General features: G+C 36.1%; 3 protein-coding genes across 3 annotated transcripts; 1 reads left to right on the forward strand and 2 right to left on the reverse strand.

Annotated features, from left to right (window-relative positions):
• Nucleotides 1–3,322: 3,322 nt before the first annotated feature.
• On the forward strand, nucleotides 3,323–4,748 carry LOC141644218 (uncharacterized). Its single transcript, XM_074453688.1, has 2 exons — nucleotides 3,323–4,262; nucleotides 4,511–4,748. Exons 1-2 carry the CDS (start codon nucleotides 3,419–3,421, stop codon nucleotides 4,558–4,560), a joined length of 894 nt encoding a protein of 297 aa, XP_074309789.1. The 5' UTR covers nucleotides 3,323–3,418; the 3' UTR covers nucleotides 4,561–4,748.
• Nucleotides 4,749–5,538: 790 nt separating this feature from the next.
• Nucleotides 5,539–9,778, reverse strand: LOC141644217 (hydroxyproline O-galactosyltransferase GALT6-like). The gene is made up of 7 exons (XM_074453687.1): nucleotides 8,580–9,778; nucleotides 7,228–7,463; nucleotides 6,748–7,038; nucleotides 6,529–6,657; nucleotides 6,273–6,446; nucleotides 6,070–6,177; nucleotides 5,539–5,978 (listed from the first exon to the last, which is right to left on the reverse strand). Exons 1-7 carry the CDS (start codon nucleotides 9,304–9,306, stop codon nucleotides 5,769–5,771), a joined length of 1,875 nt encoding a protein of 624 aa, XP_074309788.1. The 5' UTR covers nucleotides 9,307–9,778; the 3' UTR covers nucleotides 5,539–5,768.
• A 2,698-nt stretch (nucleotides 9,779–12,476) lies between these two features.
• On the reverse strand, nucleotides 12,477–17,163 carry LOC141644219 (uncharacterized). The gene is made up of 9 exons (XM_074453689.1): nucleotides 16,533–17,163; nucleotides 15,222–15,302; nucleotides 14,816–15,136; nucleotides 14,573–14,708; nucleotides 14,274–14,436; nucleotides 13,769–13,897; nucleotides 13,390–13,584; nucleotides 13,049–13,171; nucleotides 12,477–12,653 (listed from the first exon to the last, which is right to left on the reverse strand). The coding sequence occupies exons 1-9, from the start codon at nucleotides 16,774–16,776 to the stop codon at nucleotides 12,546–12,548; spliced, it is 1,500 nt and encodes a 499-aa protein (XP_074309790.1). The 5' UTR covers nucleotides 16,777–17,163; the 3' UTR covers nucleotides 12,477–12,545.
• Between the last annotated feature and the right edge of the window lie 7,765 nt (nucleotides 17,164–24,928).

Consider the following 24,928-nt stretch of genomic DNA (forward strand, 5'->3'; position numbering starts at 1 on the left):
CAAGCAAAATCAACTCAACTTACTTCACAAGTTTTTTAGACAAAAAAAAAGACATGGAAAAATCCAATTGATACAAATCAATATAAACATCAACTTACTTCACAAGTTTTTTAGACAAAAGAAAAAGACATGGAAAAATTCAATTGATACAAATCAATGTAAAAATCTGAAAGAATGAGTTATGTAAATGATCAAATTATCGTTTAAAAATATTTCCGATATAAAAAGGTAAATAATTGAATGAGGCTCTATAAATAGAATAGCTAAATAAAGGATCGGGATGCAGAAGTAATAAATAAATATTTTGATAATAATTAATTAAAAAAGCAAATCCGTGCAAATTGCACGGGTTTAAAACTAGTTTATATTTAAAATAAAAATTTACGAACATATTTTTATTTAAAACTTATATATATGTCTCTAAAAAAGTAGATTTTTGCAATTTGACAACTATGCCCCTCATTTTCCCTCTAATTTCTGTTTAGGTGGTGTTTGAAAACGTGAAATTGATTTTACTTTTATGATTTCAATTGCAGAAATAAAAATGTTTGAATTCAATTTCAAATTCAATTTCAAAAGTTCGTTTGGGAATCCATAGAATTGGAATTGGAATTGGAATTGGCGGGACGGAAATGTGTCGAGGTCATCGAAATTTCTTTATTTAAAAAAAATAAATATTGTCACAAAATATTTTTGCGATCGTAAATATAATATTTAAAGAAAAATATTGCGATGAAATTTGCATTAAAAAAAACCTAAATAGTCATGGATTTGAAATGACTACAATATATGGTATGGATTTGAGAGACTCAAATTCTAACTAGGTTAGAATTGGTATGAAATTGAGTCTAATTTCAATTCCAAATTTTAGGGGTTTCCAAACGTTTGAAATGTGTCAATTATGGAATTCAATTCCAATTTTAGGTTAAACATGTCATAATGGACACACATGTACCGCATTGATAATTTTTTAACGATAGCACGCACAAACATTACTAATCGAAAAAAAAAGAGTAAAAATTTAACACATTACCACTCACGACCACCTGCGCCAGCCACCCAAGCAAGCACCTAATCACCGCCAACCACCACTCAGCCCTCCCGAGTCTAGGTAGTCTTCATGGATAACTGGACAAGGCGGGAGTTGGGTGGATTGCTATGTCTGAAAATGGTGATCGATTCTACAGCACGGCCAGGAGAATTAGAGCGGAATCAGCTTTGCAGGCTGAAGGTCTTGGTGTTTTCTTGGTGCTTTCTTGGGCTAGGGAAAGGGGACTACGACATGTGGAGATTTCTTCCGACTGTCTATGTAACACCCCAAGTTATTGAGAGTAAGGTTGTCCCACATCGGGGAATTGAGGAGGTTGTGATATGTTTATAAGGGATTCCACTCACCACTTAGTAACAAGGCCTTGTGCTTTTGGGCTTAAGTGAGGACAAGTAATGGGCCCAAAGGTACATATCCCATCTTATTGGGTTGTGTTACGACCGTGGTGGGCCGGGTTGTTATAAATGGTATCAGAGCGACCCTGCGACCGTGTGGTGAGCCCGTGGTCGGGAGTACCCGGGTCACACACCTAGCGGGGGAGGATTCTGGGCTTGGCTGCGGTCAAGTTGGAGGCACAGCGAGGACGTTGTGTTCTTTAAGTGAGGGAGATTGTAACACCCCAAGTTATTGAGAGTAAGGTTGTCCCACATTGGGGAATTGAGGAGGTTGTGATATGTTTATAAGGGATTCCACTCACCACTTAAGAATGGCGCTTGTCTTTTGGGCTTAAGTGAGGACAAGTAATGGGCCCAAAGGTACATATCCCATCTTATTGGGTTGTGTTACGACCGTAGTGGGTCGGGTTGTTATAGTCTATCACTCATTTTGCATCTTACGGGGATGGAACGACCACATCACCTGCTAAAGGCAGTCTTGGAAGATATTTATGATTGTTTTGCATCATTTCATTGTTTAGCTTTTAGTTACATTCCTAGGCATTTCAATAATGTTGCCCATAGTCTTGCTTGCCAAGCTATGGATAGTTAGGTATAAACGATTTTACTGCTGCAAAAAAAAAAAAAAAAAAAAAAAAAAGAAACTAATTAATCATGATAATATAACATAAACAAGGCAAGATTAAATCTTATGAGAAATATAAAAAATTTCTTAGCATGATTATTAATTTAGAAATTTGGTTAATTAATTTAGTATACTATTCGAGTTGGGCGGATACAAAATTATTAATGAGTAAATGAGAATTTGCGTAAGAGAGACTGAGAGATCCAAGAGAAATTTATTTACTTATGCAATACACCCAAAAATAGTGGCACATGCTGCCTAAGTAAAAGAAATTAATAATTCTGTCAATATTTGTCGACTGTTGACTCCCTAAGCTTCATGGAAGCTAGACAATATATACTTTTGCGCAAATTTTTGTTTCAGACGGCCACTTTTCGTCTGAAGCTTCAGACGGATAATATGTAACCATTTTATTGTTAAATGTAACCACAATAGTATTGTTAGTATTCCAGCTTGTGGTAACTTGTTTTTTAACATTGGTCACATTTTGCTGTAAAATGGTTACAAAATACCGTCTTATTGAAAAAGACCAAAATAGTCCGTCTGAAGCAAGACCAACTGATACTTTTGAGTACTTTTTGCCTTTTAATTCATTTACATTTACAATTACAATTACAATTACAATTACAATTATTACAATTACAATGTATTGAATCGGTGGTGGAGCTAGCAGGCCAGAGGCGTTGGAAGCTCACTCCCCTCGAATGGAAATTTCAGTTTCTAGTTAAAATTTTCCAATTTTTTTTCGTGTTTTCCTCATACCATTAGTTTCTATTCAAACTTACAACCTTCTGAATAGTTGCTCAGTCTATACCAATATATTAAAACTTATTCGGTACTACGAGCATGTTTTAGCAAAGGAATCGAAGCTAATGTTGTTGCTAAAATATACTCCTTCCGTTCCAATCATTGGTTCAATTATTAGATGACAAGTTGACCAAATTGAGTGTGGAAGATCTAACTGTCCATCAAGGGCATTCCTAAAATAGAAAAGTAAACTCAAAATGGAATAGGTAAACAAATGACGGGGACGAAAGGAGTATTTTGTAGTTTTTTTTGTACAAAGTTTTTTAGGTAAAAATAGTATTGTACAAAATTTACTCTAATTAAGTAGTCTTGAGAGACACTACTAGAATCATGAAAACTTCTAGCTTATTTAGTTAAGTAAACCACAAAAGCCATATGAACAAAAAATGGCATCTAACCTAAAGAATCAAATCCTCATTAAATTTTAAAAAACTCCTACTCCTTTACTTCCACCATTTAACTCACTCATCTCAATACAAGAGTACCCTTGCTTGCTTCATATATACACCTTCATTTCCTACACTTTTAACATCAAACTTAACCATGAACCAATATCGACTCACCCTCGCTTTCCTCACCCTTCTTTTCTTCCTCCCACTCATCCGCTCCCAAGTATGTCAACGCTTTTGTGGCGACATCCAACTCCGTTACCCCTTCGGTGGTGGACCCGGGTGTGGTGATCCTCGTTTCACCAAATACATAAGTTGCAATGATAGAATGCTCACCTTCACTACCCACACAGGGTCTTACCCGATTACAAACGTCGACTATGCCAACAAGATCCTATATGTTTCCGACCCTTCCATGTCCACTTGCTTCTGCACTCAACCTAGCAAAGGGTTCAGTCTTGATTGGGACGCGCCATTTACGTTCCAAGACGGGACCGTCTTTGCTTTGCTAGATTGCTCACTTGATTCCTCTCCTATATACAAGGGTGCCATTAATGGAAATACTAGTGATGTTCCTCAATGTGATAATGCAGGAACAACCCTATGCAGCTCGCTTTACTCGTGCCAACCAATCAGCCAACGACTGAACGTCCCAATATCCACGTGCTGCGTCTATGCACCCGTGGATCTAGGACCCGCTTACCAAATGGATCTCCAAAAGCTCCAATGTAAGGCCTATACCGCAGTGTACAGTTTCGATGGACAGGAGACAAACCCGGAAGCATGGAAGTTCGGGGCAGCATTGAAATACAAGTTCAATGTCAACAATGACTACCCGATTTACTGCAGTAACTGTGAGAAGAGTAACGGAGTTTGCGCTTACACCGGAACTTACAACAATTTCGTATGTAATTGTCCGAGTGGAGTGAATACTACTACAGATTGCTACTTTCAGAATTCATGGAATTCTGGACTAATCCTAACTCCATTCTCCAAAGGTAACACTTTCTAAAAGATTTCTCTTCTAATGCAAGTAAAGCATAAAGTTATTCACTTCTTTTACTCCTTACAAAAATTCCTCCTGTAAAACCGTCTTATTAGAAAACAGTAAATATCTAACATTTACTAATTAGGTGTATATAGATCGGAACTCGTAGTAAAACCGTCTTACACATTAAAAAATTACTTTTTTATGTTTTGGCATTGACTTTTATCTAAATATTCTTCTTATTTGATGGTTGTGCAGGAACCTGGTTGATTATTTTTGCTGCTTTGATGTCATGGATCTCATTCTAGAGTTAAGAATCAGATCAGAAGCTGTATTTTCTTGTTTTATTATTCTGTTGTTTTTTGTTAGTTTTTGATCATGTTGGAAATTGTTTTCTTTTTCGATTTGTTTTCTCAAGGCGACATACAGAAAGCTAATTGTAATATAGTCCGACGACTCATGCAAATAAACTAGAACTTCTTAATTTTCGACTTCAGCGATTTTCTCAATTTTCGACTTCAGATAAGGGAAAGCAGGGGAATGATTAAAGATAATGATCATAAACTCGGAACGAATAGATTAAACAACAGCTAATAAAGTAGAGCTTCCAAAGTTGTTCTAGTGGGTTGTCTGAGCACAAATCATATGGAATATGATTCCTTCTTTTAAGCCACCATTATTACAAAAGAACCTTTCTTTTATCCCCCCACTTCAAGAGAATCCCTTATATAAGGATAAAGAAGAGCTTTTTCTGATCTAATGATTCCATACCGGAACCGCAACATCATTACCACAACTCAAGACTTCAATTTTATTAATCTAAATGCATGACTTCAGAACAAAAGTAAACTGTGAAATCATGTCAGGAAACTAAGGAGCCAGGAAAGCCGGATAAATTATGAGAATTTAGAGAATAACTTGCAGAAAGTTAATTGAATAAACAATTCGAGCGATTAGAACTATTTAAAGCCATACACACTAGATTAAAAAGGATTCAAAGAAGTGATTCATACCTTGGCTAGCATGTAAGAGGATCTGAATTCATCAAACTTATCAATCTTCAAGACGGAACTGTGCGTGGTGATGACTGACGAGAAATTCAGGGGAAAACATGATTGATCAATTGTTTGTTAATCTACTCGCTCATATATGTCATAATCCACACGACACATGACTTCTCCACTTCATGGCAGCAAATCAAATAGATGAAACTTTTTCACGAAAAAGCTGCGTCAGACGCTTGTTGGATCGGAGTAACATAGCTCAAAATGAGAGATTCATTCAAATTTCAAAATCAATGGCAAATTTGTATAAATTGGGGAAAAAGAACATTTGTATACAACTAGTCTTTATATTCATATATATAAAAGATAGAGCAAAAGGAAGAGAGAATTTGCTACATTCATCACAACTATACAAGTATACGAACGCTATAAGCTATGCACGAGTCGGATCTTGTTGCTCAGCATTGAAAAATTCGTTAAATATTGTCAGATTCTGATCAAATAAATGTTAGTTATCTCAGGTTACAGCATCTAGGTATTCCTTCACTTTGCAATTTCTCCCACATACATACCAATTGTTTAGGGGACTGATAATGAGCTGTGATATAGCCATTCACACAGCCGGACTGGTGGAAATGCTCGTTGTGTACATACACGACAGGTCTCGAACTGTTGAATTGCTCAACCCATACCCCCATGCTCACATCTTCCATCTTGAACAACTACAACATTTGAAATTAATCATTAGTTACCATAAAGGACGAAACTTTTAACGATTTAAAATTTTTAACAGGAAGGTTTTTTTCTACATACTCTCAGTCGGGTTTTCTTAAACTCTGATACGATGAAACGGGCAATATCTGACGACACTATATACCCTGGTCCATCGGCATATGGTGGATAAACGTCACTTGTCCACTCCTGAAATTCCAGAAGATATATCGTGAAATTTTTAGAATGATTTTTTTTTTTACAGTTTAAGAAGGCAAACTCAAGAATCGAGTAGGAATCAATACCTCTTGAGTTACCGCCCATTTTCCTTCACGGAGAGGCTCGTGGTAATAGTTTATTTTCCCAATGTAAAGGCTTTTACCGTCACCAACTTGTGTTGCTTCTTCGATCACAGCGTCTACCCTGACAAATGTATCATCATCACATTTCATGATATATTTTGTCGACAGCATGTTAACCTGTTAAACAGGCAAAATGAAAGCAAATCAGTAAAACTTACAGACAAAATTACGAGTCAACGTATAAAATCCATTTTCTTACCCCATATTCACAAATCGCAAGTGTCTTCAATACAACAAGATCGTAATTATCCAGGTATGGTACTATTATAATGTCACCGAAAAATTCAGCTTCCTTCTTCAGCTCCACGTTTATACTCTCTCGTTCATGCTGCGACATAGATTGGCATTAAACACACACACCCTGCATGCCTTAAATAAATAGGAGTTCTTAAATCTTATGTAGTCTGTCCAGTCTTACCAAGGCGACGAAGAAGCGGGCCACAACTTGAGATGATTTAATTAAGTTATGTTGCATCCAAGATTTTCGGACAGCCATACGCTCAGCAAAATGGTCTCCGGCAGATATAATTCCAATGAAAAGAACAATGGTAGTATTGGGGAGTGGCCGAGCCTTCCACTCAGCGGACATTTCAAGATGCCTCTCTGGAGCGATGCTAGGATGTGATGTCGGCAAGGACCCAGCAAATACAGAATGCACATCGACATCCCCATACACATTTAGTGTCATCGCATCTTCTAAATCGAAGCCCTGTCAATCAGTGGCGGAGCCAAGATTTAAAATCAGCGGGGGTGAAAGGTAATTTTATAAGGGGACCTCGGAAAAATTTGAAAATTGTAACTAAAAATTTTGAAATTTTCAAACCCAAGAGGTTAGTCCAATATCATACATGTTCGTTCAAGATATAGCATCAAAAGCATTTTGAGAGGTAATACTTACATTTCGATATGCAAAAGACGTTAAATGCCTTCCATTGACACTAGTATGATACCCTTCCAAGCCTGTAGTTATTGTGAGAACAAACATTTTACCCTCCGCGAAAGGATATGGCCACTCCATTCCCACTTTCTTACTCCGTCCCATCAATTTATTCAACCATACTAAAGTGGCCTTCGAATTGTCTGAAGAATTTACATCCTCACGCATCCACTTCTCACATTTGACTTGCCCATCGACTGCAGACAATTTCAAGCTAGTAAGCAAATGAAGAATTTTAACAGCTCAATGATTAAAAAGGTGCTTAGCCGATAAAGCCTATAGCTTTTGGATAATGATACGGCGCCACCGGGTGGCGCCCAATTTCGGCGTCACCCTCTCACATACACCCCATATTATTGGGGTCCCTACTTATTTTATAGGATGTATCCATTATTTTGTGGGTCCCCATGGGTGGCGCCGACTAGATTGGGCCCCACCGGGTGGCGCTAACTAATTTTCCATAACTTTTTGACATAAACTAGTCTATTTGATCATGAGCAAATGAACTGACCGGTGAGCACGAGTATTAATCTACCGGAAATAAATACGCATGGTAAAATGTAGTACTCCGTAGTAATCAGCTAATCAATATATACATACCTGTATACCTCTACTTACAATTACTTAAAATTTCAGTTTCATTTTCAAGTTTCAACCACTATTTGATTGGAACATTATAAATCTAGTAATCTACCCTTCAAATCCCCTACCTAGCTTTTAAATCATGCAATCCTTGATAATCTTACCATTTATAAACCGTCCCCAAACCCGTAAAAACTAAAAAAGCAATCAAATTAGTTAATTCTTTAAAACAATTGCAATTGCACGAATGACCAACGTTCAAAACTCATCTGAAATAAAACCGAACTGTGTGATGGACCAACAAGTCTCCAAAGGGACGTCCCACCCAAAAATAACACTCCCTCCTATCCAGACCAAACTACCCGTGACGAGAATTTTGAAAAGTGCAATTCTTTTCACCACATAATTCAAACATGTCTCACTATAGACGAATATTGTCCCCCTTACAAATTAAAGTGGGTAGTGCAAGTGGGGGTATCCATTCGCACCCATTTGCACTACCCAGTTTAATTTGTGAGGTCCGTCTATAGAGACGAATAATGCCCGTCTATAATGAGAATCTGTGTAATTCAAAATTCCTCACATAACTATAGAAACATCATGACCCACTTAAAATACGTCCTATGAATAACATCACATCAAAAAAGCATGAGCTAACTAAAAACAAACAAACATAAAACCGTCTCAAACAAGAATTTGAATAAGGGGTGGGACGAGCACAAATTAATTACCAGTTTCCTCAACACGGAGCGACTCCCACCCCTCGCAACGAACAGCAGTCCCCCACTGACCCCTAAAACAATTATTCATCTCAATAACCGGTCTTTCACTCCAATCCCCTCGAATCCTCGGATTAAAATGCAATAATCTCGCCGGCGCCTCGCCTTTTTCCCCTTTTGCCCTTCTCAATTCCACCATAAACTGCGAAACCATCACTTCCTTCATTAAACTAATCCTAGGCTCATCTTCAAAGTGGGCCCTCTTAGGCTGGCCCACCACCGTCACGTGAGACCCTAACGTCATACCACATGGCAATTTCACTTCCCCAATAAACGCCCCACCATCTCCATGCACTACCGAAACCGAATCCGGACACCGAAACGTTTCGTTTCGGAAACCCACATGTGGTTTTGGGCTTGGGCCTCGGCCCATCACCTGGGCCCATAAATTTCCGCCTTTAACCCATGCATGCATGGCGGTTACGTAAATTGAAGTATTATCGTTTCTTCTAGGAGGAAAAACGAGTGTCGAAACGATTCGAGAAAGCGGTTTATCAAACGGAGTCTCTTTTAGGATACGAAGACGGTGTTGTTTTCCGTCTAAGAAACGGAAGAAAACGGGAAATTGTGTTGTCATTAAAAAAACGTAGACTAATACAAGACCCATTAACAAATGAAGTGACCTGAGTCGACTCAGTATCATCACCGAGTCAAGTTTAGTACCTCTCACCTTCATCATTTTCCCAAATAAAAAAAAAAATAAAATAAATAAAATAAAATTGTCAAAATTATTATTGATTTTTTTATTTTTTTAAAAAAAGTGTATAGTGAAAGGGGTTATTTAAAGGTGTAATAAAATGTCAGTTACTAGGAAGACTAAAGTGAATCAAAAGAGATTGTGAATTTAAGTAAAGTATGAATGTATTAATAACGTTGGTTTTGTTTTATTTGATGGTTTTGATTTTTGAAGGAAGTTTATTATGATTTGTATATGGTCTAATTTACATTTTTGGGTTGGTCACTTGTTTTATGCAATAATTTATGCGTTTCTAGTTTTGTTTCTTTAACAAAAATGTATTTATGTAAGTCTATTTTCCGTAGCATTTAATAAGTCTTGCTCGTGACGATTACAGACTTGTGACGTCTCAGACATCCAAAATTCTCTTTTATACATTATTTAAATTGGATAGAGGTCGTCATAAGTTTACAAGTAAAAATTTGTGATTGACGATTATTTAGTGACTATATAATTCCGTTTTAGTATAAAATTTATTGCGTTAAGGAGGAAAATAGTGGAATGACCTTATTATTAAGGACAATTAGTTCGATTAAGACTATCGTATTCATATAACAAAGTTATTAGAACTTAAATTTTTTTTTATCAAACGACTTAAAAGCAGTGCTAAAGCACAGGGGCCTAGCAGGGATACTCGCCTCACTAAAATTGAAAAAATTTGAAGTTTTCAATTAAATGTTTGAACTTTTTTCAAATTTATATTATAAAATTACTCGTTCGTCCTTGTTGAAATTTTCCACTCCCCTAACCGAGAATCCTAGCTCCGTCACTATTTATAAGAGAATTACTCCATACAATACTAATGAAGGAACATGGAACTTTATATTTACTATACATTCGTTTTAACAACTAGATTAAGACATTTCCGCGGAATTAAAACTTTGAAGTACATTAAATTTGAAATGCCTAAAGCAAATAGTCGACAATTTCCTAAGTATAAAGTCATTGGAAAAGGAAAAACAAGATGGACAGAAAAAAACAAAGTCTGACCAGAAAAGAAGGATAAAATGAAAAAGGATAGGAAGAGAAGAGTGTGAATTAAAAGGAAGGAGGTGCCACGTAATCTTAAAGTTCTGGCTGACGTTGGACTATAGGTCCCACAATTTACACGTGTCACTGTGTCAGTGAGGTCACAGGAAGTACAGAAATGACGTGTCATACTTGCATGAGTTTCTCTTTTTTTTGGGCTGAAGACTTAAGCTTGTAGCTTTGGTTGCGGTATGTTACGACTTTAAATAAGTTGCGTACAAAAAAGGTTGTATGATGAAAAAATTGATTGGTTGATTTCGGTAAACATATTTTATACACTTTACTATTCACTATTTTTTCTCTATTTTCTTAAACGGATTATTTAGGTTTTCTTTCCCTTTTTGTCTTTTAAAAACTTTTAATCTTATTTTATTCACCCATCTCTCCTATTATCAAACATCATCTAATTCTTTTACTCATATTTTATTACTTGATTTAATGTTTTGGCCCCACAATTCCTTATTTAACTACTCTTACTCCTATTTTATTTATTTCCTTAAAATTTGTGCCGACAAACAAAGGAAAGAAAATAGAGACTAGCAGAGAGTATAAAATATCGCTTTTATTAATGTAGAATGTAAATAATTGAGAACTTTTAAGTTTTTTTTGTTTGTTTAGATGTACAATAATGTTTAGACATGGTCACAATCCTGCTTCGATGGAGGAAAATGGACAAATTGATGTTTATCTTAGGCTAGCTTAACTAATAACCTATTGATTAGAAGGCACATTCCATTATTTATTTTTTAATTAAATGTTAAAAGGATATTTCTAGTATTTTCTTTCTAAAATAAAATTTGAAAAAGAAAAACATACTCCGTATTAAGTATTCCACCTTAAAAAAAAAAAAAAAAAAAAAAAAAAAAAAAAAAAAAAAAAGTTATTCCACCTTAATGCCATTTGTCGAAATAATACTCGCATTCAACTGAATTTCTTTACTCTCTAATAAACATCAAAATAGGTTGTGACTTGTGAGTATTCCCTTCTCCCCGGATAAGTTTACGGTACCATGCAATTTACTAGGGAATAAGGCCTTACCAAAGCGAAATCATCTACGAACACCAAGAGTATTTATTACCAATTTTTTTATCCTCTGAAGTTGGTGTAAACATCATGCAGATGTTACAAGACCGGATTTCCAGTCATTCTTTACCAACAATTTTGCCTGTTAATCTGTTATATGTATATCGTCATAATATTTGAATGATAAGCCTAGTCGCCTACGCTTTATTTGATCAATTGGTCTCCCTTGTGACGGGTTACCATTTGTGACGGATATTTTAAAATGGTAACAAAATGGGTTAGTGGAGAAAGGGAACCACATGAATAGTGTTGCAGAGAGAGAAAAAGTGGGTACATTGTGAGGTAAAATGGTATCCGTCTTCAGCTTGTGACGGATATGTCATGTCTTCAATGAGAATTTGTGTTATTTGATAACGGCTAAATGATCGCAATCTAATTTAAAATGTCACATTATACTACTCCCTTTATGTAACTCTCTTCCAATATGTGTGGCATTGCCCCACAGGCCACATCGATAGAATAATAGTTAAGGGACTAGCTTATAAGTAAGTCTACTCTTCTTATCACCAATTGATTTTAGGATGAAACCTCATTTATTTGTGAGCCGATTTCATGCACCTAATTCTATAAACCCGCTGCGGAGGACTCAACACTTTATATGTGGGCTTGGTAACATTCAAATCCATTTGTGGTTTGGGCACTTGGGCCACAACCTCCCAATCTCACCTTCTGATCCATAGTGGGATTTATTTATGGTTCGAATCCAAAATACGGAGTACAACAATTGACAGAGACCTTGAGACGAGATGACCATAAGCGAATAAAGCGATCAATTAGTCCAAGAGGAGGGACCGCATATTTTCACCATACGGTCGTCTTAACTTTAAGACAGTACTAAAATATGACCATATGCTCCTACTCAGATTATATGCACGTGCAATTAGCATGAGCCAAATGTCCATACAAATTTTGCATGTGAAGTAAGACCAACATTCAACACCTTCATGATCGGAACGACATGATTGACTTTATGAACAAACGCAGAAAGATCATTATGTAAATTTGTCAAAATTAGCTTCTTTTTTTATTATTTTAAATAAAAATTATTGTTACAATTTCATCATGAAATGTCATAGGGGATCTTGACCCATCCCCAGTTGTTGGTAATTCATATAATCGAGTCCATTCAATCGTACACAACATAATATTTGCTCCGGCACTTCCTCAGCTTTATTTCCCTGTTTTACGATGCAAAAACGACAGTATATTAGGGTAAATATACTCATATGCGGCAATTTATTTGACTACCTAACCAAGGTAAGTTTTGAGAATTTTCTGAACTAAACCAAGTCCTAGATCCAGAATTTGCCAAGCAAATACACTAATTCGAGTTATAAGCAAAAATTGTTTAGTTGGTGGAAATATCTGGTAATTTATCTGTATAGCTAACCAAGGTAAGTTTTTGAGAAATATTCCGAGCTTAAATGAAGTTCCGGCCAGCTAAACGAGTCGGCTAGTCCTAGATACTTAGGTAGCAGAATTTGCCGAACCAACAACAAATGAAAAAGAAAATTGGAACGGATTGTCACGAGGGAGACCTTATGATACTAGTGCTAAAAAATGAATAACTTGCCTGTATAGTGAGTCCAAAATCAATGACACACATCTTTAATCTACCCAAGAACGCCTCGAACCCTTTCCTTGATATATAACTGAATCTGTGCATGTCCAAATCAATCTCAAAATAATTCTCGCCCTGCAAAACAATTAGCAGCAGAAGATGGAGTTACAGGTAGTTGAAAATTGAAAAAGGGGTCCTATGCAAATCGAGAGCAGAAATTAACGAGCGTATTTTTGTTGCCTCAATATGCCAAGAGCCCAAGACATGCCCAAAAAAGTCTCTTTTTTTGCAAAGGGAAACATAATGCCCACAAAATATGAAGCTGCAATATGATTTTATCGAGTTAAACTTACTGAAAAGAACTCGTGCTGAGGCCGAGATAAAACAGGCTTCTCATTGTAAGCATTGATAAGCTTCTTCTCTGCTGAACTTATATGAAGGTCGTCCACATTGACAAGACGACCAATAATCTTCAGTCTCTCACGAAAAGGCGCAATAGTGTCCATAGGAAAACTTTTCACCTTTTCAACCTCATCATGCATCATTTTCTGCGTAAACATGAAGAGTTAAGGGACAAATGTAGTCAGAACTTAGACGATAGTACCAACACCAAACCAGGGCTCCACATACGAATATCATATTGGCTTCACAAAACAAAGAGTAAACAGATCTAGTTGAAGACACAGGACTACGGAGCTAACAAACGAAAAAAAGATAATTATCGCATCTTACTCGGATACTCTCTTGATGATTCGAAGTGAGTTCCTTCAAAAATCTTTCATTAATCTTATAATACATCACTATATTTATTCCTTCTCCGTCACCTTCATTCTGGAACAAAGCGGCAGGATACAATGGCACCTGCACATTACATAGAAGTTGAGTCCGAGGCTATTATAAAAGGCAGCCGAATCTGGATCTACAGAGGTTTAAGACTTTAAACAAGTGCTACGAAGATGTGATGACCATGGTGCCTACCATCGTACTCATTACTACTACTACTACCACCACTACCCCCCACCATTACCACAACTATTACTACCATGACAACAACAACAATCTCAAATTGGTTTTGGGTCGCCTAACATTAATTTTATTTGGAACAGCAGATGATAGGTGAAATGAAAACCGAAATCGAAATAGGGAAAATATGGTAAATAGTCGATAAAGAAATAAAGGTAAGAAAGTCATAAAAATGTAGAATGCTTTTATAGGAAGAAAAAGAAATGACAATTACCTGTGCATTTACAACAAGAATGGATGGGAAACCTGCTACAGAATTTACTGCAGGAAGTTCCACATAACGAGCAATATGCTCAATTTTACGTGGAGACAAAAACATGTCAACACCAAAAGGATAATATGCAGCATTGTTTGGAGCGAAATCCTTCTTTTTATCCCTGCCATAGAAAGACATAATCACCAGGGTAAGTCGAGGAATTAGCAATCTGAAACTTATCATCCAGATTTCATGCTTAAAATTTAAGTTTCCACAGCTATTCATGCTTTCATCCAAGATATTGCCATGGAAGTTACCTAAAAAAGTTTTGTCCACGAACTCTAAAAGTACTTGGTTCAATCTGTGACCAACTGTCCATGACTCTCTTGTCTATCGGGCAGAAAGGAACTTGGGTTCCTGCTATTGGTCTCTGCAATAGTGTCTTTGAAGACACTGAGGAAAATAGAGAAATCAGATACTATAAAATTTTATTTTTGATTAGCTTACTAGGCACAATTTTGTACAGAAACATTTGTAAGTAGATAAGTCGTGCCACATACATCTTGAACTAGGAACTCCATCCTTCCATTTGAAGGAAAGTTTAGAGGTTGTCTTCTTCCTCGCACTTGGTGGGGAGCTAATTGATGTCCGCTTTTCAATAGACGGTACTGTAGCAGTGTTGAGACAAGGCAGACAATTATTAGGAAGTATGCCACAATTATCCAACACTCTGTCATCCTTGCCAGAGCTTCCATCTAAAGAAGAGGATATTTCATCAGCGTAGACAGGATGCTTTGCTTCTGTTGAATTTCGAGCAGAATTCATTTCATGTGAATTTCTTCCCATTGATGATCGTTCACCCCCATTTTGGGATAAATTATCTGCAGCATGAATATCGTCTTTTAATGAAGGGAGGAAGGAAGGAAAGGCTTTATCTCTGTCAATTATGGTGAAAAGAAAGTATACCTTCCTGAAAACTTTGGAAATCCTCTTCACCATCAGAATCAAAAATTGTAATTGAATCGTAAAAGGCCTCCTCACTGTTGCCTGTTCAAATCATGATACAGAAATTATTACGAAACAAGTGCTAGAAGATCATCAACAAGAATCCATATGAAACAAGGCCTCCTCACTCAGATAGTCAGATCATAGTTCTTTCATTTCACATAATGCCTGTATATCAGTGTCTCACTGCTGCAGTAAATATTTTTAACCTTTTATTGGATGGCGGTTTTGAAAGGAAGGGAATGTAGCAAGGTGAGTTGGAGGAAAATGGAGGGTATAGAACGGAAGGATCCATTTCCATCTATGACAACGGATAACCTAGTTACAGCAATCCGAACACTCACTTTCCTAGCAGCAACTACTTAGAGGTTCGCATTCTTAACAACATTCTGGTAAAACAAACAATCAAAAAATTGACTAACTACCCTTATAGCATCGAATCATCAAAATCCGAGTAGCCACATCTATCAAGCTCAATGCATGCATCTATTCATCTACTACTTAATCTAGCAAAACTACCCCCACACTACATCCATTCACTAATCTATCTTCCTTGTTTATTCCCTCTTTTTTCCCCTCGCATTAATTTCATAATTGGTAACCATAAGCCACATTTATAATTGATCGGGATTCGGGTAATAAGCCTGAGATCATCCATTAAAGGCCACAAAAACAGAACCTTTCAACAGGGAAAAAAAACATTGCTTTAGCCAACCAGCTCTAACTACCTTGGAAGTTTGAAGGTATCAACTTACGAAGATTCGAATAAGAATCACCCTCAAACTCCCACCTTTGGTACCAACTTGCATTAAGGAAAAAGCATCAGAAATCAACAAATTCACTTGCATATACAATTTCTACCAAAACACCCATTAACAAATTAACCAAATATGGATACAACATAGTTCAATCACTAAACTTCAGCTGTAAACCAATCAACCATCAGTAAAAACACAAAAGATCCCATTTTTCAAAAACTTTTACCAAAACACCCAATAACAAATGAACCAACAGAAATTCCTGCTTAAGACCGTCTTAACTTAAGACGACACTCACAACCGATTACCAACAAAAATATGCATACAAATAAGTTCAATCACTAAACTTCAGCTGAAAACCAATCAAAAACACAAAAAAATGCCATCTTACAAAAATCCCACATATTAAAACCAGTAAAAAAAAACACCTGATACAATCAAATCAGCAAAAACATATAAAAAAAACCAATTAACAATTCAAATTCTATAGAATTTAAAAAAACAAAGAATCAACCTTGAAATGTAGGATTTGTAAATGAACGATCTGTGCCATGATGATCATCAAGAGATCGAGAAGAAACGCGTTTCTTAAAAGCCCTTCTTTTACGATTAACTTTAGCATTATTAGTAGTACTAATATTATTATTATTGTTATTATTAATATCATGATTATGATTATGTTTATAATTAATCTTCTTCCTTATCCTCTTTGATCGTTTTCCTACCCACCCTTTTGGGGTTGATACACAACCTCCCATTTTTTTCACTTTTTCACTAAAATTTGAGTAAATTTGGTTAATTTTTGTTAATGTCGTTGAGGGGAAAGAGGGATATGGGTAAAAAATAAAAAGGGTTGAGGTAAAATTTGGGTTTTATAGTGTATAGTTTATTGAAATTGTAATTGTAATTTTAATGATTGAATAATGAGGATTTTTTGGGGAAGAGAAAAATGTAATAAAAATTAATGAAAGGGGAAAGAGAGAAATAATTAGACGTATGATTAAAGGGAGAAGGATTTTTGGGATAGGAAGGAGGAGGAGGAAGATGAAGGAAGAAGAAGAGAAAACGAGGAGGGTGATGATGATGGTAGCTAATACTACTACGTAGATGGAGTATTTAATAGTAGTATTAAAAAAAAGTACTCTACTTATTTTTTGAGAAAAAGTATTAAAAAAGTATTTATAAGTTAGTTGATAGAGTTTTATTTTGAGAAAAAAAAAGTATTCAGAAAATAAAATGTGATAGGTGATGTCAATGTAGATGTCGGTAAGATTAGCGGGTAAAATTTTGCAAATTGTACTCATGACTCATGAGTCATAATCTGAATCGGGATAAATAGTACAGAGTACTAAATACTTGTATTTACTCTTCCATACCACATTAATGGTAACATTGAGAATCTTGACACTATTCATAGTCGTAGGGAATTATCGATATTATTCTTAATTTATAAGACAAAATATAGTCATGTGAAATCTTGTTTGATTTATGGACATGAATGCTATTAGAATATCAAATTTTTATAATTTTAAAAACGTGTAACTAAAGATATTCACGTTGCAAACGTGTATAAGAATATTATAATGAAAAAAATATATTTCAATATTATAATTGTTTACTTTGTGAAAGGATAAATTTATGAAATGTTTAAAGTGAAAGGCGAAAGCAATTTGGATGACAAAAAATTTAAAACTTGCATTTGTATTAATTCGTGTATCAATCATTATTCATAAATGACAATTCAACAAAGTACCGCATAAAAACATAAACACGTAAATGAGTAACCAACCAACCACGTCTTTTCATTATACGAGTACTTTTTTTTGGTATCTTTTCATGGTTGATTGATTGTGATTGCAAACCGGATTTTGTAAATATGTTTTGTAATTTTGAGTGATATGAATTGATTTTTGATGAAATTGGAATGAAATGATTTGTTAGTGCATTAGTTGGATTTGGCTCTAACATAGAAATGAATTAACAATGTTGGTACCAAATTTTTTTTTTTTTGGTGCAAAAGAGGGGAAAAAGATCCCCGACAGATAAAAGAAACTAGCTAGAAACTAATCGAGGGAATGCGACTCCCAGCAAGTCTTCCCTTAAGATAGCTCGAAGACCATCAGGTGGTTCATCAAAGAATGTCACGCTAGTCGAAGAATGAACTCCCGCGTTAGCTAGCCAATCCGCAGCTCGATTCGCCTCTCTAAAGACATGCTCAATTCGAACCGTCCATCCTGCCAAGCCAATAAGCTCCTTGCAGCGACTAACCAAAGGTCGGAGACTATTGCTTAGGAGTTGGTCTTCCTCAATGAACCCGACACAAGGTTTGTTGTCCATATGGACGATAACCTTAGTAAAATTCATGGCTCTAGCCCGTTCTAACCCCACGACAACCGCTTTCATCTCTGCCCTCATCGAAGTGCAGATGCCACCGGAGAAGACAAAACCCGTGATGAAATTACCCGTATCATCCCGAAGTAATCCTCCACAGCCGGCATCACCTGGGTTTCCCTTGGATGACCCATCGGTATTAAGTAGGACCCAGCTATTAGGAGGAGCATTCCAGCGTATGTATCTTTCTTCTCGCGAAGTTCCTGGACTTGGTATAAACAACGAGAACGGGTCGAAAGCGGACTTCGACATATCAAATTGGTGGTACAGAAAACGAATAGGGTCCGCTGGATTGTCCTCTGCCCTTCCGAAGACTGCATTGTTTCTCCAACGCCATATCCACCAACAAGTGATAGCGTATTTCATCGACCAATTCGGAGATGACAGTGATGAGCCATTACTCGCATTTTTTGTGACCCAATCTGGATATGGATCCGTGTAAAAAGAGGGGTGGCTTGCATAACCACCAATTTGTAGCCAAATCTCCTTCGACATAGGGCATTGTCTAAGAAGATGGTCCAAAGTTTCATCGTCTGACTGACAGCGTGGGCATAGGGGATCGTCTGACAAGCTTCGTTTCACCCTATTGTAGTTTGTCATTAGCCGGCCATGAGCTGCAAGCCAAATAAACATTCGGATTCTTTGTTGGACCGGGAGCTTCCAAATAATATGCCAAGTAATCGGATTATTCTCTGGTGGAACTTCCGCTCCTCTAACAATAGCTAAAGCGGATTGAATGGAGAATTTACCGTGTGAGGTGCCATTCCAATACAAACTATCCTCCATATCCGGGTCCGTCGATAAGGAATATGCAGCTATTTTCTTTAGCTCTTCAGGTGGTAGGAAATTTGAAAAAACGTCCCATTTCCAATCTCCATTAACATCCCACATTTCACTTACAGTCGCACCAAGGATAGGTTCAGGAATAGGAGCTAAGACTTTATCCGAAAGGCAACCTTTTTCGACCCATGAGTGATCCCAAAAGAGTGTCCGTCTTCCGTTTCCGATGGCTATCGATGTTCCCTTGTATATAAATTCCGATTGAGCTGTAATACCCGCCCAAACGTTAGACATATTAGCTTTAGGTTGGAACATGTCAATGTCACATCTTCCATTGCAATACTTGGCGCGAAGGACCCTAGCCCAAAGTCTAGATGGCTCCGATAGTACGCAACGTGTAAAATTTGATAATGTGAATGCTATTATAAGAATATGTTTACAATGTGAATGCTATTATAAGAATATTCACATTGTAAACATATGTAGTGGAAATTTTAAAATCCGAGTTCTCTTATCAAGTTGCGAGGAAGGTCCATTCACAGGGGTGTCTAAGACCCCGTGCAACCACGGGCGGAGGAATCGGGCCTCCAATTTTGAACAACGAATTTATAAACCACTAAAACTTAGGAGAGACGGTCTCTCACTAAGTTATTGAGAGACCAATCTTTCGTACCCTTTTTATTGTTGATCGTGACATAGTAATTTCGTACCTATTTACATAATAAATGTACCCATTTTATCATTAATTATGATTTGTACCTATTTTATTGCCTTTAGTACCACATTTTCTTAAAATCCGGAATTTCTCTTTACATACCCACGTTTTCAAAATCCGGTCTAACGATCGGTTGGACCTGATTAAGTAGGCTTATATTGTTTTTTATAAATAGTATTTTAAGAAAAATATCAAATAACAATAGTTCCGGTCTTTCCGGTTCGAACCGGAATTCACCCGGTCCGAACAGAAACCGGATCTCAAAAAATGTTGGATCGAAGGTCGGACCGGAACTTTTAAGAATGGCTCCGATAGTACGCAACGTGTAAAATTTGATAATGTGAATGCTATTATAAGAATATGTTTACAATGTGAATGCTATTATAAGAATATTCACATTGTAAACATATGTAGTGGAAATTTTAAAATCCGAGTTCTCTTATCAAGTTGCGAGGAAGGTCCATTCACAGGGGTGTCTAAGACCCCGTGCAACCACGGGCGGAGGAATCGGGCCTCCAATTTTGAACAACGAATTTATAAACCACTAAAACTTAGGAGAGACGGTCTCTCACTAAGTTATTGAGAGACCAATCTTTCGTACCCTTTTTATTGTTGATCGTGACATAGTAATTTCGTACCTATTTACATAATAAATGTACCCATTTTATCATTAATTATGATTTGTACCTATTTTATTGCCTTTAGTACCACATTTTCTTAAAATGATACAATGGTCTTTCAATAAAGCTTATTAAGAGACCGTCTTTCAGGATACCTACTCTTTATAAACTTTATTGATGAAATTCGATACAAATATTAAAGTATAGTACACTTATACTTCATATTTAACACCTCATTTTTTTGCGGCCCTCCATTTGTTTTAAGACGCCCCTGTCCATTAATAGAAAAAGAGAAGGGGCTTTGTTTGCGCACTTGGGTGATCACGCACTTACGCTTATAATATTCAATAAGTCTTGATTGCGACGGGTCGGATCTTGCGACGGGTATTATGTGAGTGGAAATGGGTAGAGGGGACAAGGTGGGCACCCACCCCATGTGTTTTGTCTCTCACCCTTATGGGTTTTGTGTGAGAGAATATGGTACCCGTCTCTTGTTTGCGACGGAAACCTCCGTCGCAAATAAGAATTTGCGTATAATATTTGTCTTCTTCTTATCAAGTTCCTCAACTTTTTCCCTTTGATGTTTACATGCAAAGTGTATATAATAATCAAAGAAATTCATCAACCATGATACGACAGTATGACGTTATGTACGTTATGTATAGTCGTATACTCGTATACAGTATACAGTATACACATGAGATTATTAGAGTATACAAATTTTTCTTTGAAACGGACATATTTATTTTGAATAAAAAAAACAGGTAAGTAAATAACAAGGAGAAAAAGCATAACACTTGGAGATTGATAAATTTTTTGCCTCCTATATATATGGGATAGTAATTGATCTATTTTACACTTAAAACAAATATGATGGAAGATCAACTGGTTGGGACTTTGGAGTAACAGCCAGACATTTTTTTCACTAAACAGACTTTATAACCGACTCTATTCTCTTATACGAGAGATACTAATTTACAATCTAAAAAAATCTTAACCTTGACACAATTTTTTTTTAAATAATGTGCATAAATAAATAAATAAAGCTTATTTTGGATAGCTTATAATTAAAAAGGTGTGCACGACTCCACATAGATTTAAAAATCACAAACTTAAACATTGGAGAAACATATCTGTAACTCCATGAGCAAAATAGAAATCGTTCAACTAACTAAGAATAATTATGAGTGGTTCGTACCAAAAAAAATAATTATGAGTGGTGCGTTTAACAAATAAACCATGTCCAAACACAAAAGTTAAACACAAAAGGCCGAAAATTTGTAGACGCATGTCCACAAATAACTTTTTTACCCTTTTTAGAGGTAAATACGTCATTTCATGTTCGTTGCGTGCTTTTTAGGTATAATGACTATACCGTGTAGACAAGCAAATTTAATTTCGAAGTAAAACAATAATGTTTAGTCTTTTTTAGCATTATTTCGACAAAACAGCATGAGCAAAAGAACTCACTAGCTTAAAGTTCATGGAATAACAAAAATCGCGCAATACAAATATACAATCAACTTGGTTAGACAGAGATGTAACTTATCATCGACGACCATTCAATCACTCTATCACAGATTCACGGTACCATCAAATTAATTCACATGTTTTTAGTATTCAAGACTCACAAAGCAAAAGTTGTGAGATACTTCATCGGTTCCACCCATCCGTTTCCATTTAGCACAAATGATGTCCCACGCATTCCTATTTAAGTCGGACATATCTGTCCTAAATAATAAAACAGACCAAATGGATAGAAAAGGAAAAAAAAAAAAACAACAAAATTTCTAAGAAATGACAAATTCTTGTCTCATCCACCTATATAGGGTAATATCTAACCTATTTTACACTTAAAACAGATATATCCGTTTTAAGTAAGCATATGTAACTATGTAAGTGTTCTAATGCACGACAATTCTTAAATAACACACCTCCTATTTCAATACACACTAGAGGAAATATACAAATCCAATTATACACAGAGTATAATTATTTTAGATTTGTTTATAAAATTGAAAGCCAAAAATGTACTCCCAGTTAATATTTTCTCCGTTTCAATCAATGGTTTACATTTGCATTATTTTGTAAGACAAAGCAAATTTAAACTATTCAATAGACACAAGGAGTATTACTCGATTTCTAAACAATACTTTAACCAAACCCTTTTTTTTTCCAGAAAATATATTGTGGAGGGTTATTTGGCAACTAATAAAAATGTATTGATACCATATTACTAAAAATAAATACTCTTATACAACTTCTTATGTATAATTAAAATTTTGGATACTACAATTTTTGAGACAATAACATAATAACCGAGAAAGTGGTAAATAGTGGATACTACAACTTCCGCTAATCTTATTTTCAGCCTCAAGGCCATTAATTAGTCCACTTAAGTTGACTCATAGGCGCGAACATTGTAAGCGCGTCATACGGGTAGTCGCCAAAAGATTGAAAGATTAGCGGAATAAATAATGTGCCATCAGAAATCACACATACACCCCACATGAATGTAGTGATGTACATAATGCACCTAGATTTTCGTTCTTTCTTTTACCTCTTCCAGTCAAACTCGCCATACAGTTCCTAAGTAGGTCTATTTTTTTTTTTATTTTTTTTATAGAAAGTAAGAAAATTAGATTTATCCTCTAGTAGGGTAGGACCAATCTATCTCATCCTTTCGAATGAGTGAGGTAAGTTGAAGCTACCGGCTTTCAAACCACCTTGAAAGAGTTGGACATGAAAGTCCAATAGAAGCTATAAAGTCAGCAACTTTGTTGGTTTCACAAAAACAATGGTTAATTATCACTTCATCCAAGAAATGAAGATCTAAACGTAAGTAGGTCTATTGGATGGCTTACCGTCTCAACTCTCAAGGGCTGTGCACTGGTCCAAAACCGGACCGGAACCAAAATCGACAAAAATCTTAGGCCGGGACCGGACAAGATTACAAAAATTCCGGACCGAGACTGGACCGGAAAAATTCAGGTCCGAGACTGGACCGGACAGGTTGAACCAGAATTTCTCTTTACATACCCACGTTTTCAAAATCCGGTCTAACGATCGGTTGGACCTGATTAAGTAGGCTTATAATGTTTTTTATAAATAGTATTTTAAGAAAAATATCAAATAACAATAGTTCCGGTCTTTCCGGTTCGAACCGGAATTCACCCGGTCCGAACAGAAACCGGATCTCAAAAAATGTTGGATCGAAGGTCGGACCGGAACTTTTAATTCCGATTTCGGTCCGGACCAGTCCACTTTTCCGGCCCGGACCGGATTTTGCACACCCCTCTGTTTACTTGGACACCTACTTCTATATCGACCTTTCCTTTCATTCACGGATTATCTCCTACTACTTCGTTTTAATCAGTGTTACTCCGACTCTTCGACACGATGTTGTGTTTGACACGTGTCGGGGTGTCTAACACGGCTATTTTGGGTGAATTTTCCTATTTTGTGGTCTATATTGAAGTATCGTGTTGTGTCGGACACCGACACGCGACACGGGAGTTAAGTGAAGTTTCGGAGTAACATAGGTTTTAATCAATTGTTTCTTTTAACTAAAATATACTGCTCATAAATAATACTCCCTCCTATTCAGCCTAAAATTCCCGCTTTTCTTTTTCATGATAGTCAGGTTTTGTTCCTTCTTTTCTTATTTGGGAACCTTTGTATGGTCCAAATTCAATTTCATGTGGGGTAGAGTATTTTGTGTGGTCCATATTCATTTCCTTATTTTTGGGAGAAAAAGAAATGGGAACATTAGGCTGAATAGAAGAGACTACTTACTACTTCCTCCGTTCCATATGATAGTTTACGTTTGTTTATGCACATATGTCAATGCTTGTTTTATTTTGTTCATATTTTTAGTTACATATCATTAAAAATTATAAAAATTTGATATTCATAATGCACTCTGTAAAACTATTTAAACAAGATCTCACATGACTATCTTTTATGTTATACACTAGAAGTTGTATTTAAGAGTCTTCTCACTTATGAATAGTGCCCAAAAAACAAACGTAAACAATTCAATGGAACGGAGGAAGTATCATATATAAACAAATTATTCAAACACAGAGTAATATTTTCATTTTTTTGGTGTAATCTATTTGGTTCAGTCCGGATACAAGCCGAAGTGAACCATAAGGACAATAAAAATTCTCCTGGCTGAGTTTAACATTGATCCACTCTCGAAATCACAAGCTCAAAACCACTAGTTTACTTCATGTCAGTTAATTTAGTAATACTTTCAAATGTAGTAGGATACTAGGATCCGCCAAAACTACACCTATCAGCCTTGCTTAATGACATGGTGAATGTATAGACAGTAAAGTTTGACCGAGAAGTTTAATTTTAATGGAACTCATTTGTGTAAATTTAACGTTTATTTTTGCT

The sequence above is a fragment of the Silene latifolia genome, chromosome 2 (assembly GCF_048544455.1).
Source record: "Silene latifolia isolate original U9 population chromosome 2, ASM4854445v1, whole genome shotgun sequence".
Taxonomy (NCBI): Eukaryota; Viridiplantae; Streptophyta; class Magnoliopsida; order Caryophyllales; family Caryophyllaceae; genus Silene; species Silene latifolia.

Coding starts and splice junctions, on each gene's coding strand:
- LOC141644218 (XM_074453688.1), top strand. CDS start 3,419: ATGAACCAATATCGACTCACCCTCGCTTTCCTCACCCTTCTTTTCTTC. Junction 4,263..4,510: donor CCTAACTCCATTCTCCAAAG/GTAACACTTTCT, acceptor ATGGTTGTGCAG/GAACCTGGTTGATTATTTTT.
- LOC141644217 (XM_074453687.1), bottom strand. CDS start 9,306: ATGATGAAGGTGAGAGGTACTAAACTTGACTCGGTGATGATACTGAGT. Junction 6,658..6,747: donor CCCGCTTCTTCGTCGCCTTG/GTAAGACTGGAC, acceptor TCTATGTCGCAG/CATGAACGAGAGAGTATAAA. Junction 6,447..6,528: donor TTGCGATTTGTGAATATGGG/GTAAGAAAATGG, acceptor CCTGTTTAACAG/GTTAACATGCTGTCGACAAA.
- LOC141644219 (XM_074453689.1), bottom strand. CDS start 16,776: ATGGGAGGTTGTGTATCAACCCCAAAAGGGTGGGTAGGAAAACGATCA. Junction 13,898..14,273: donor TTCTTGTTGTAAATGCACAG/GTAATTGTCATT, acceptor TGTAATGTGCAG/GTGCCATTGTATCCTGCCGC. Junction 12,654..13,048: donor ATTTTGGACTCACTATACAG/GCAAGTTATTCA, acceptor ATCGTAAAACAG/GGAAATAAAGCTGAGGAAGT.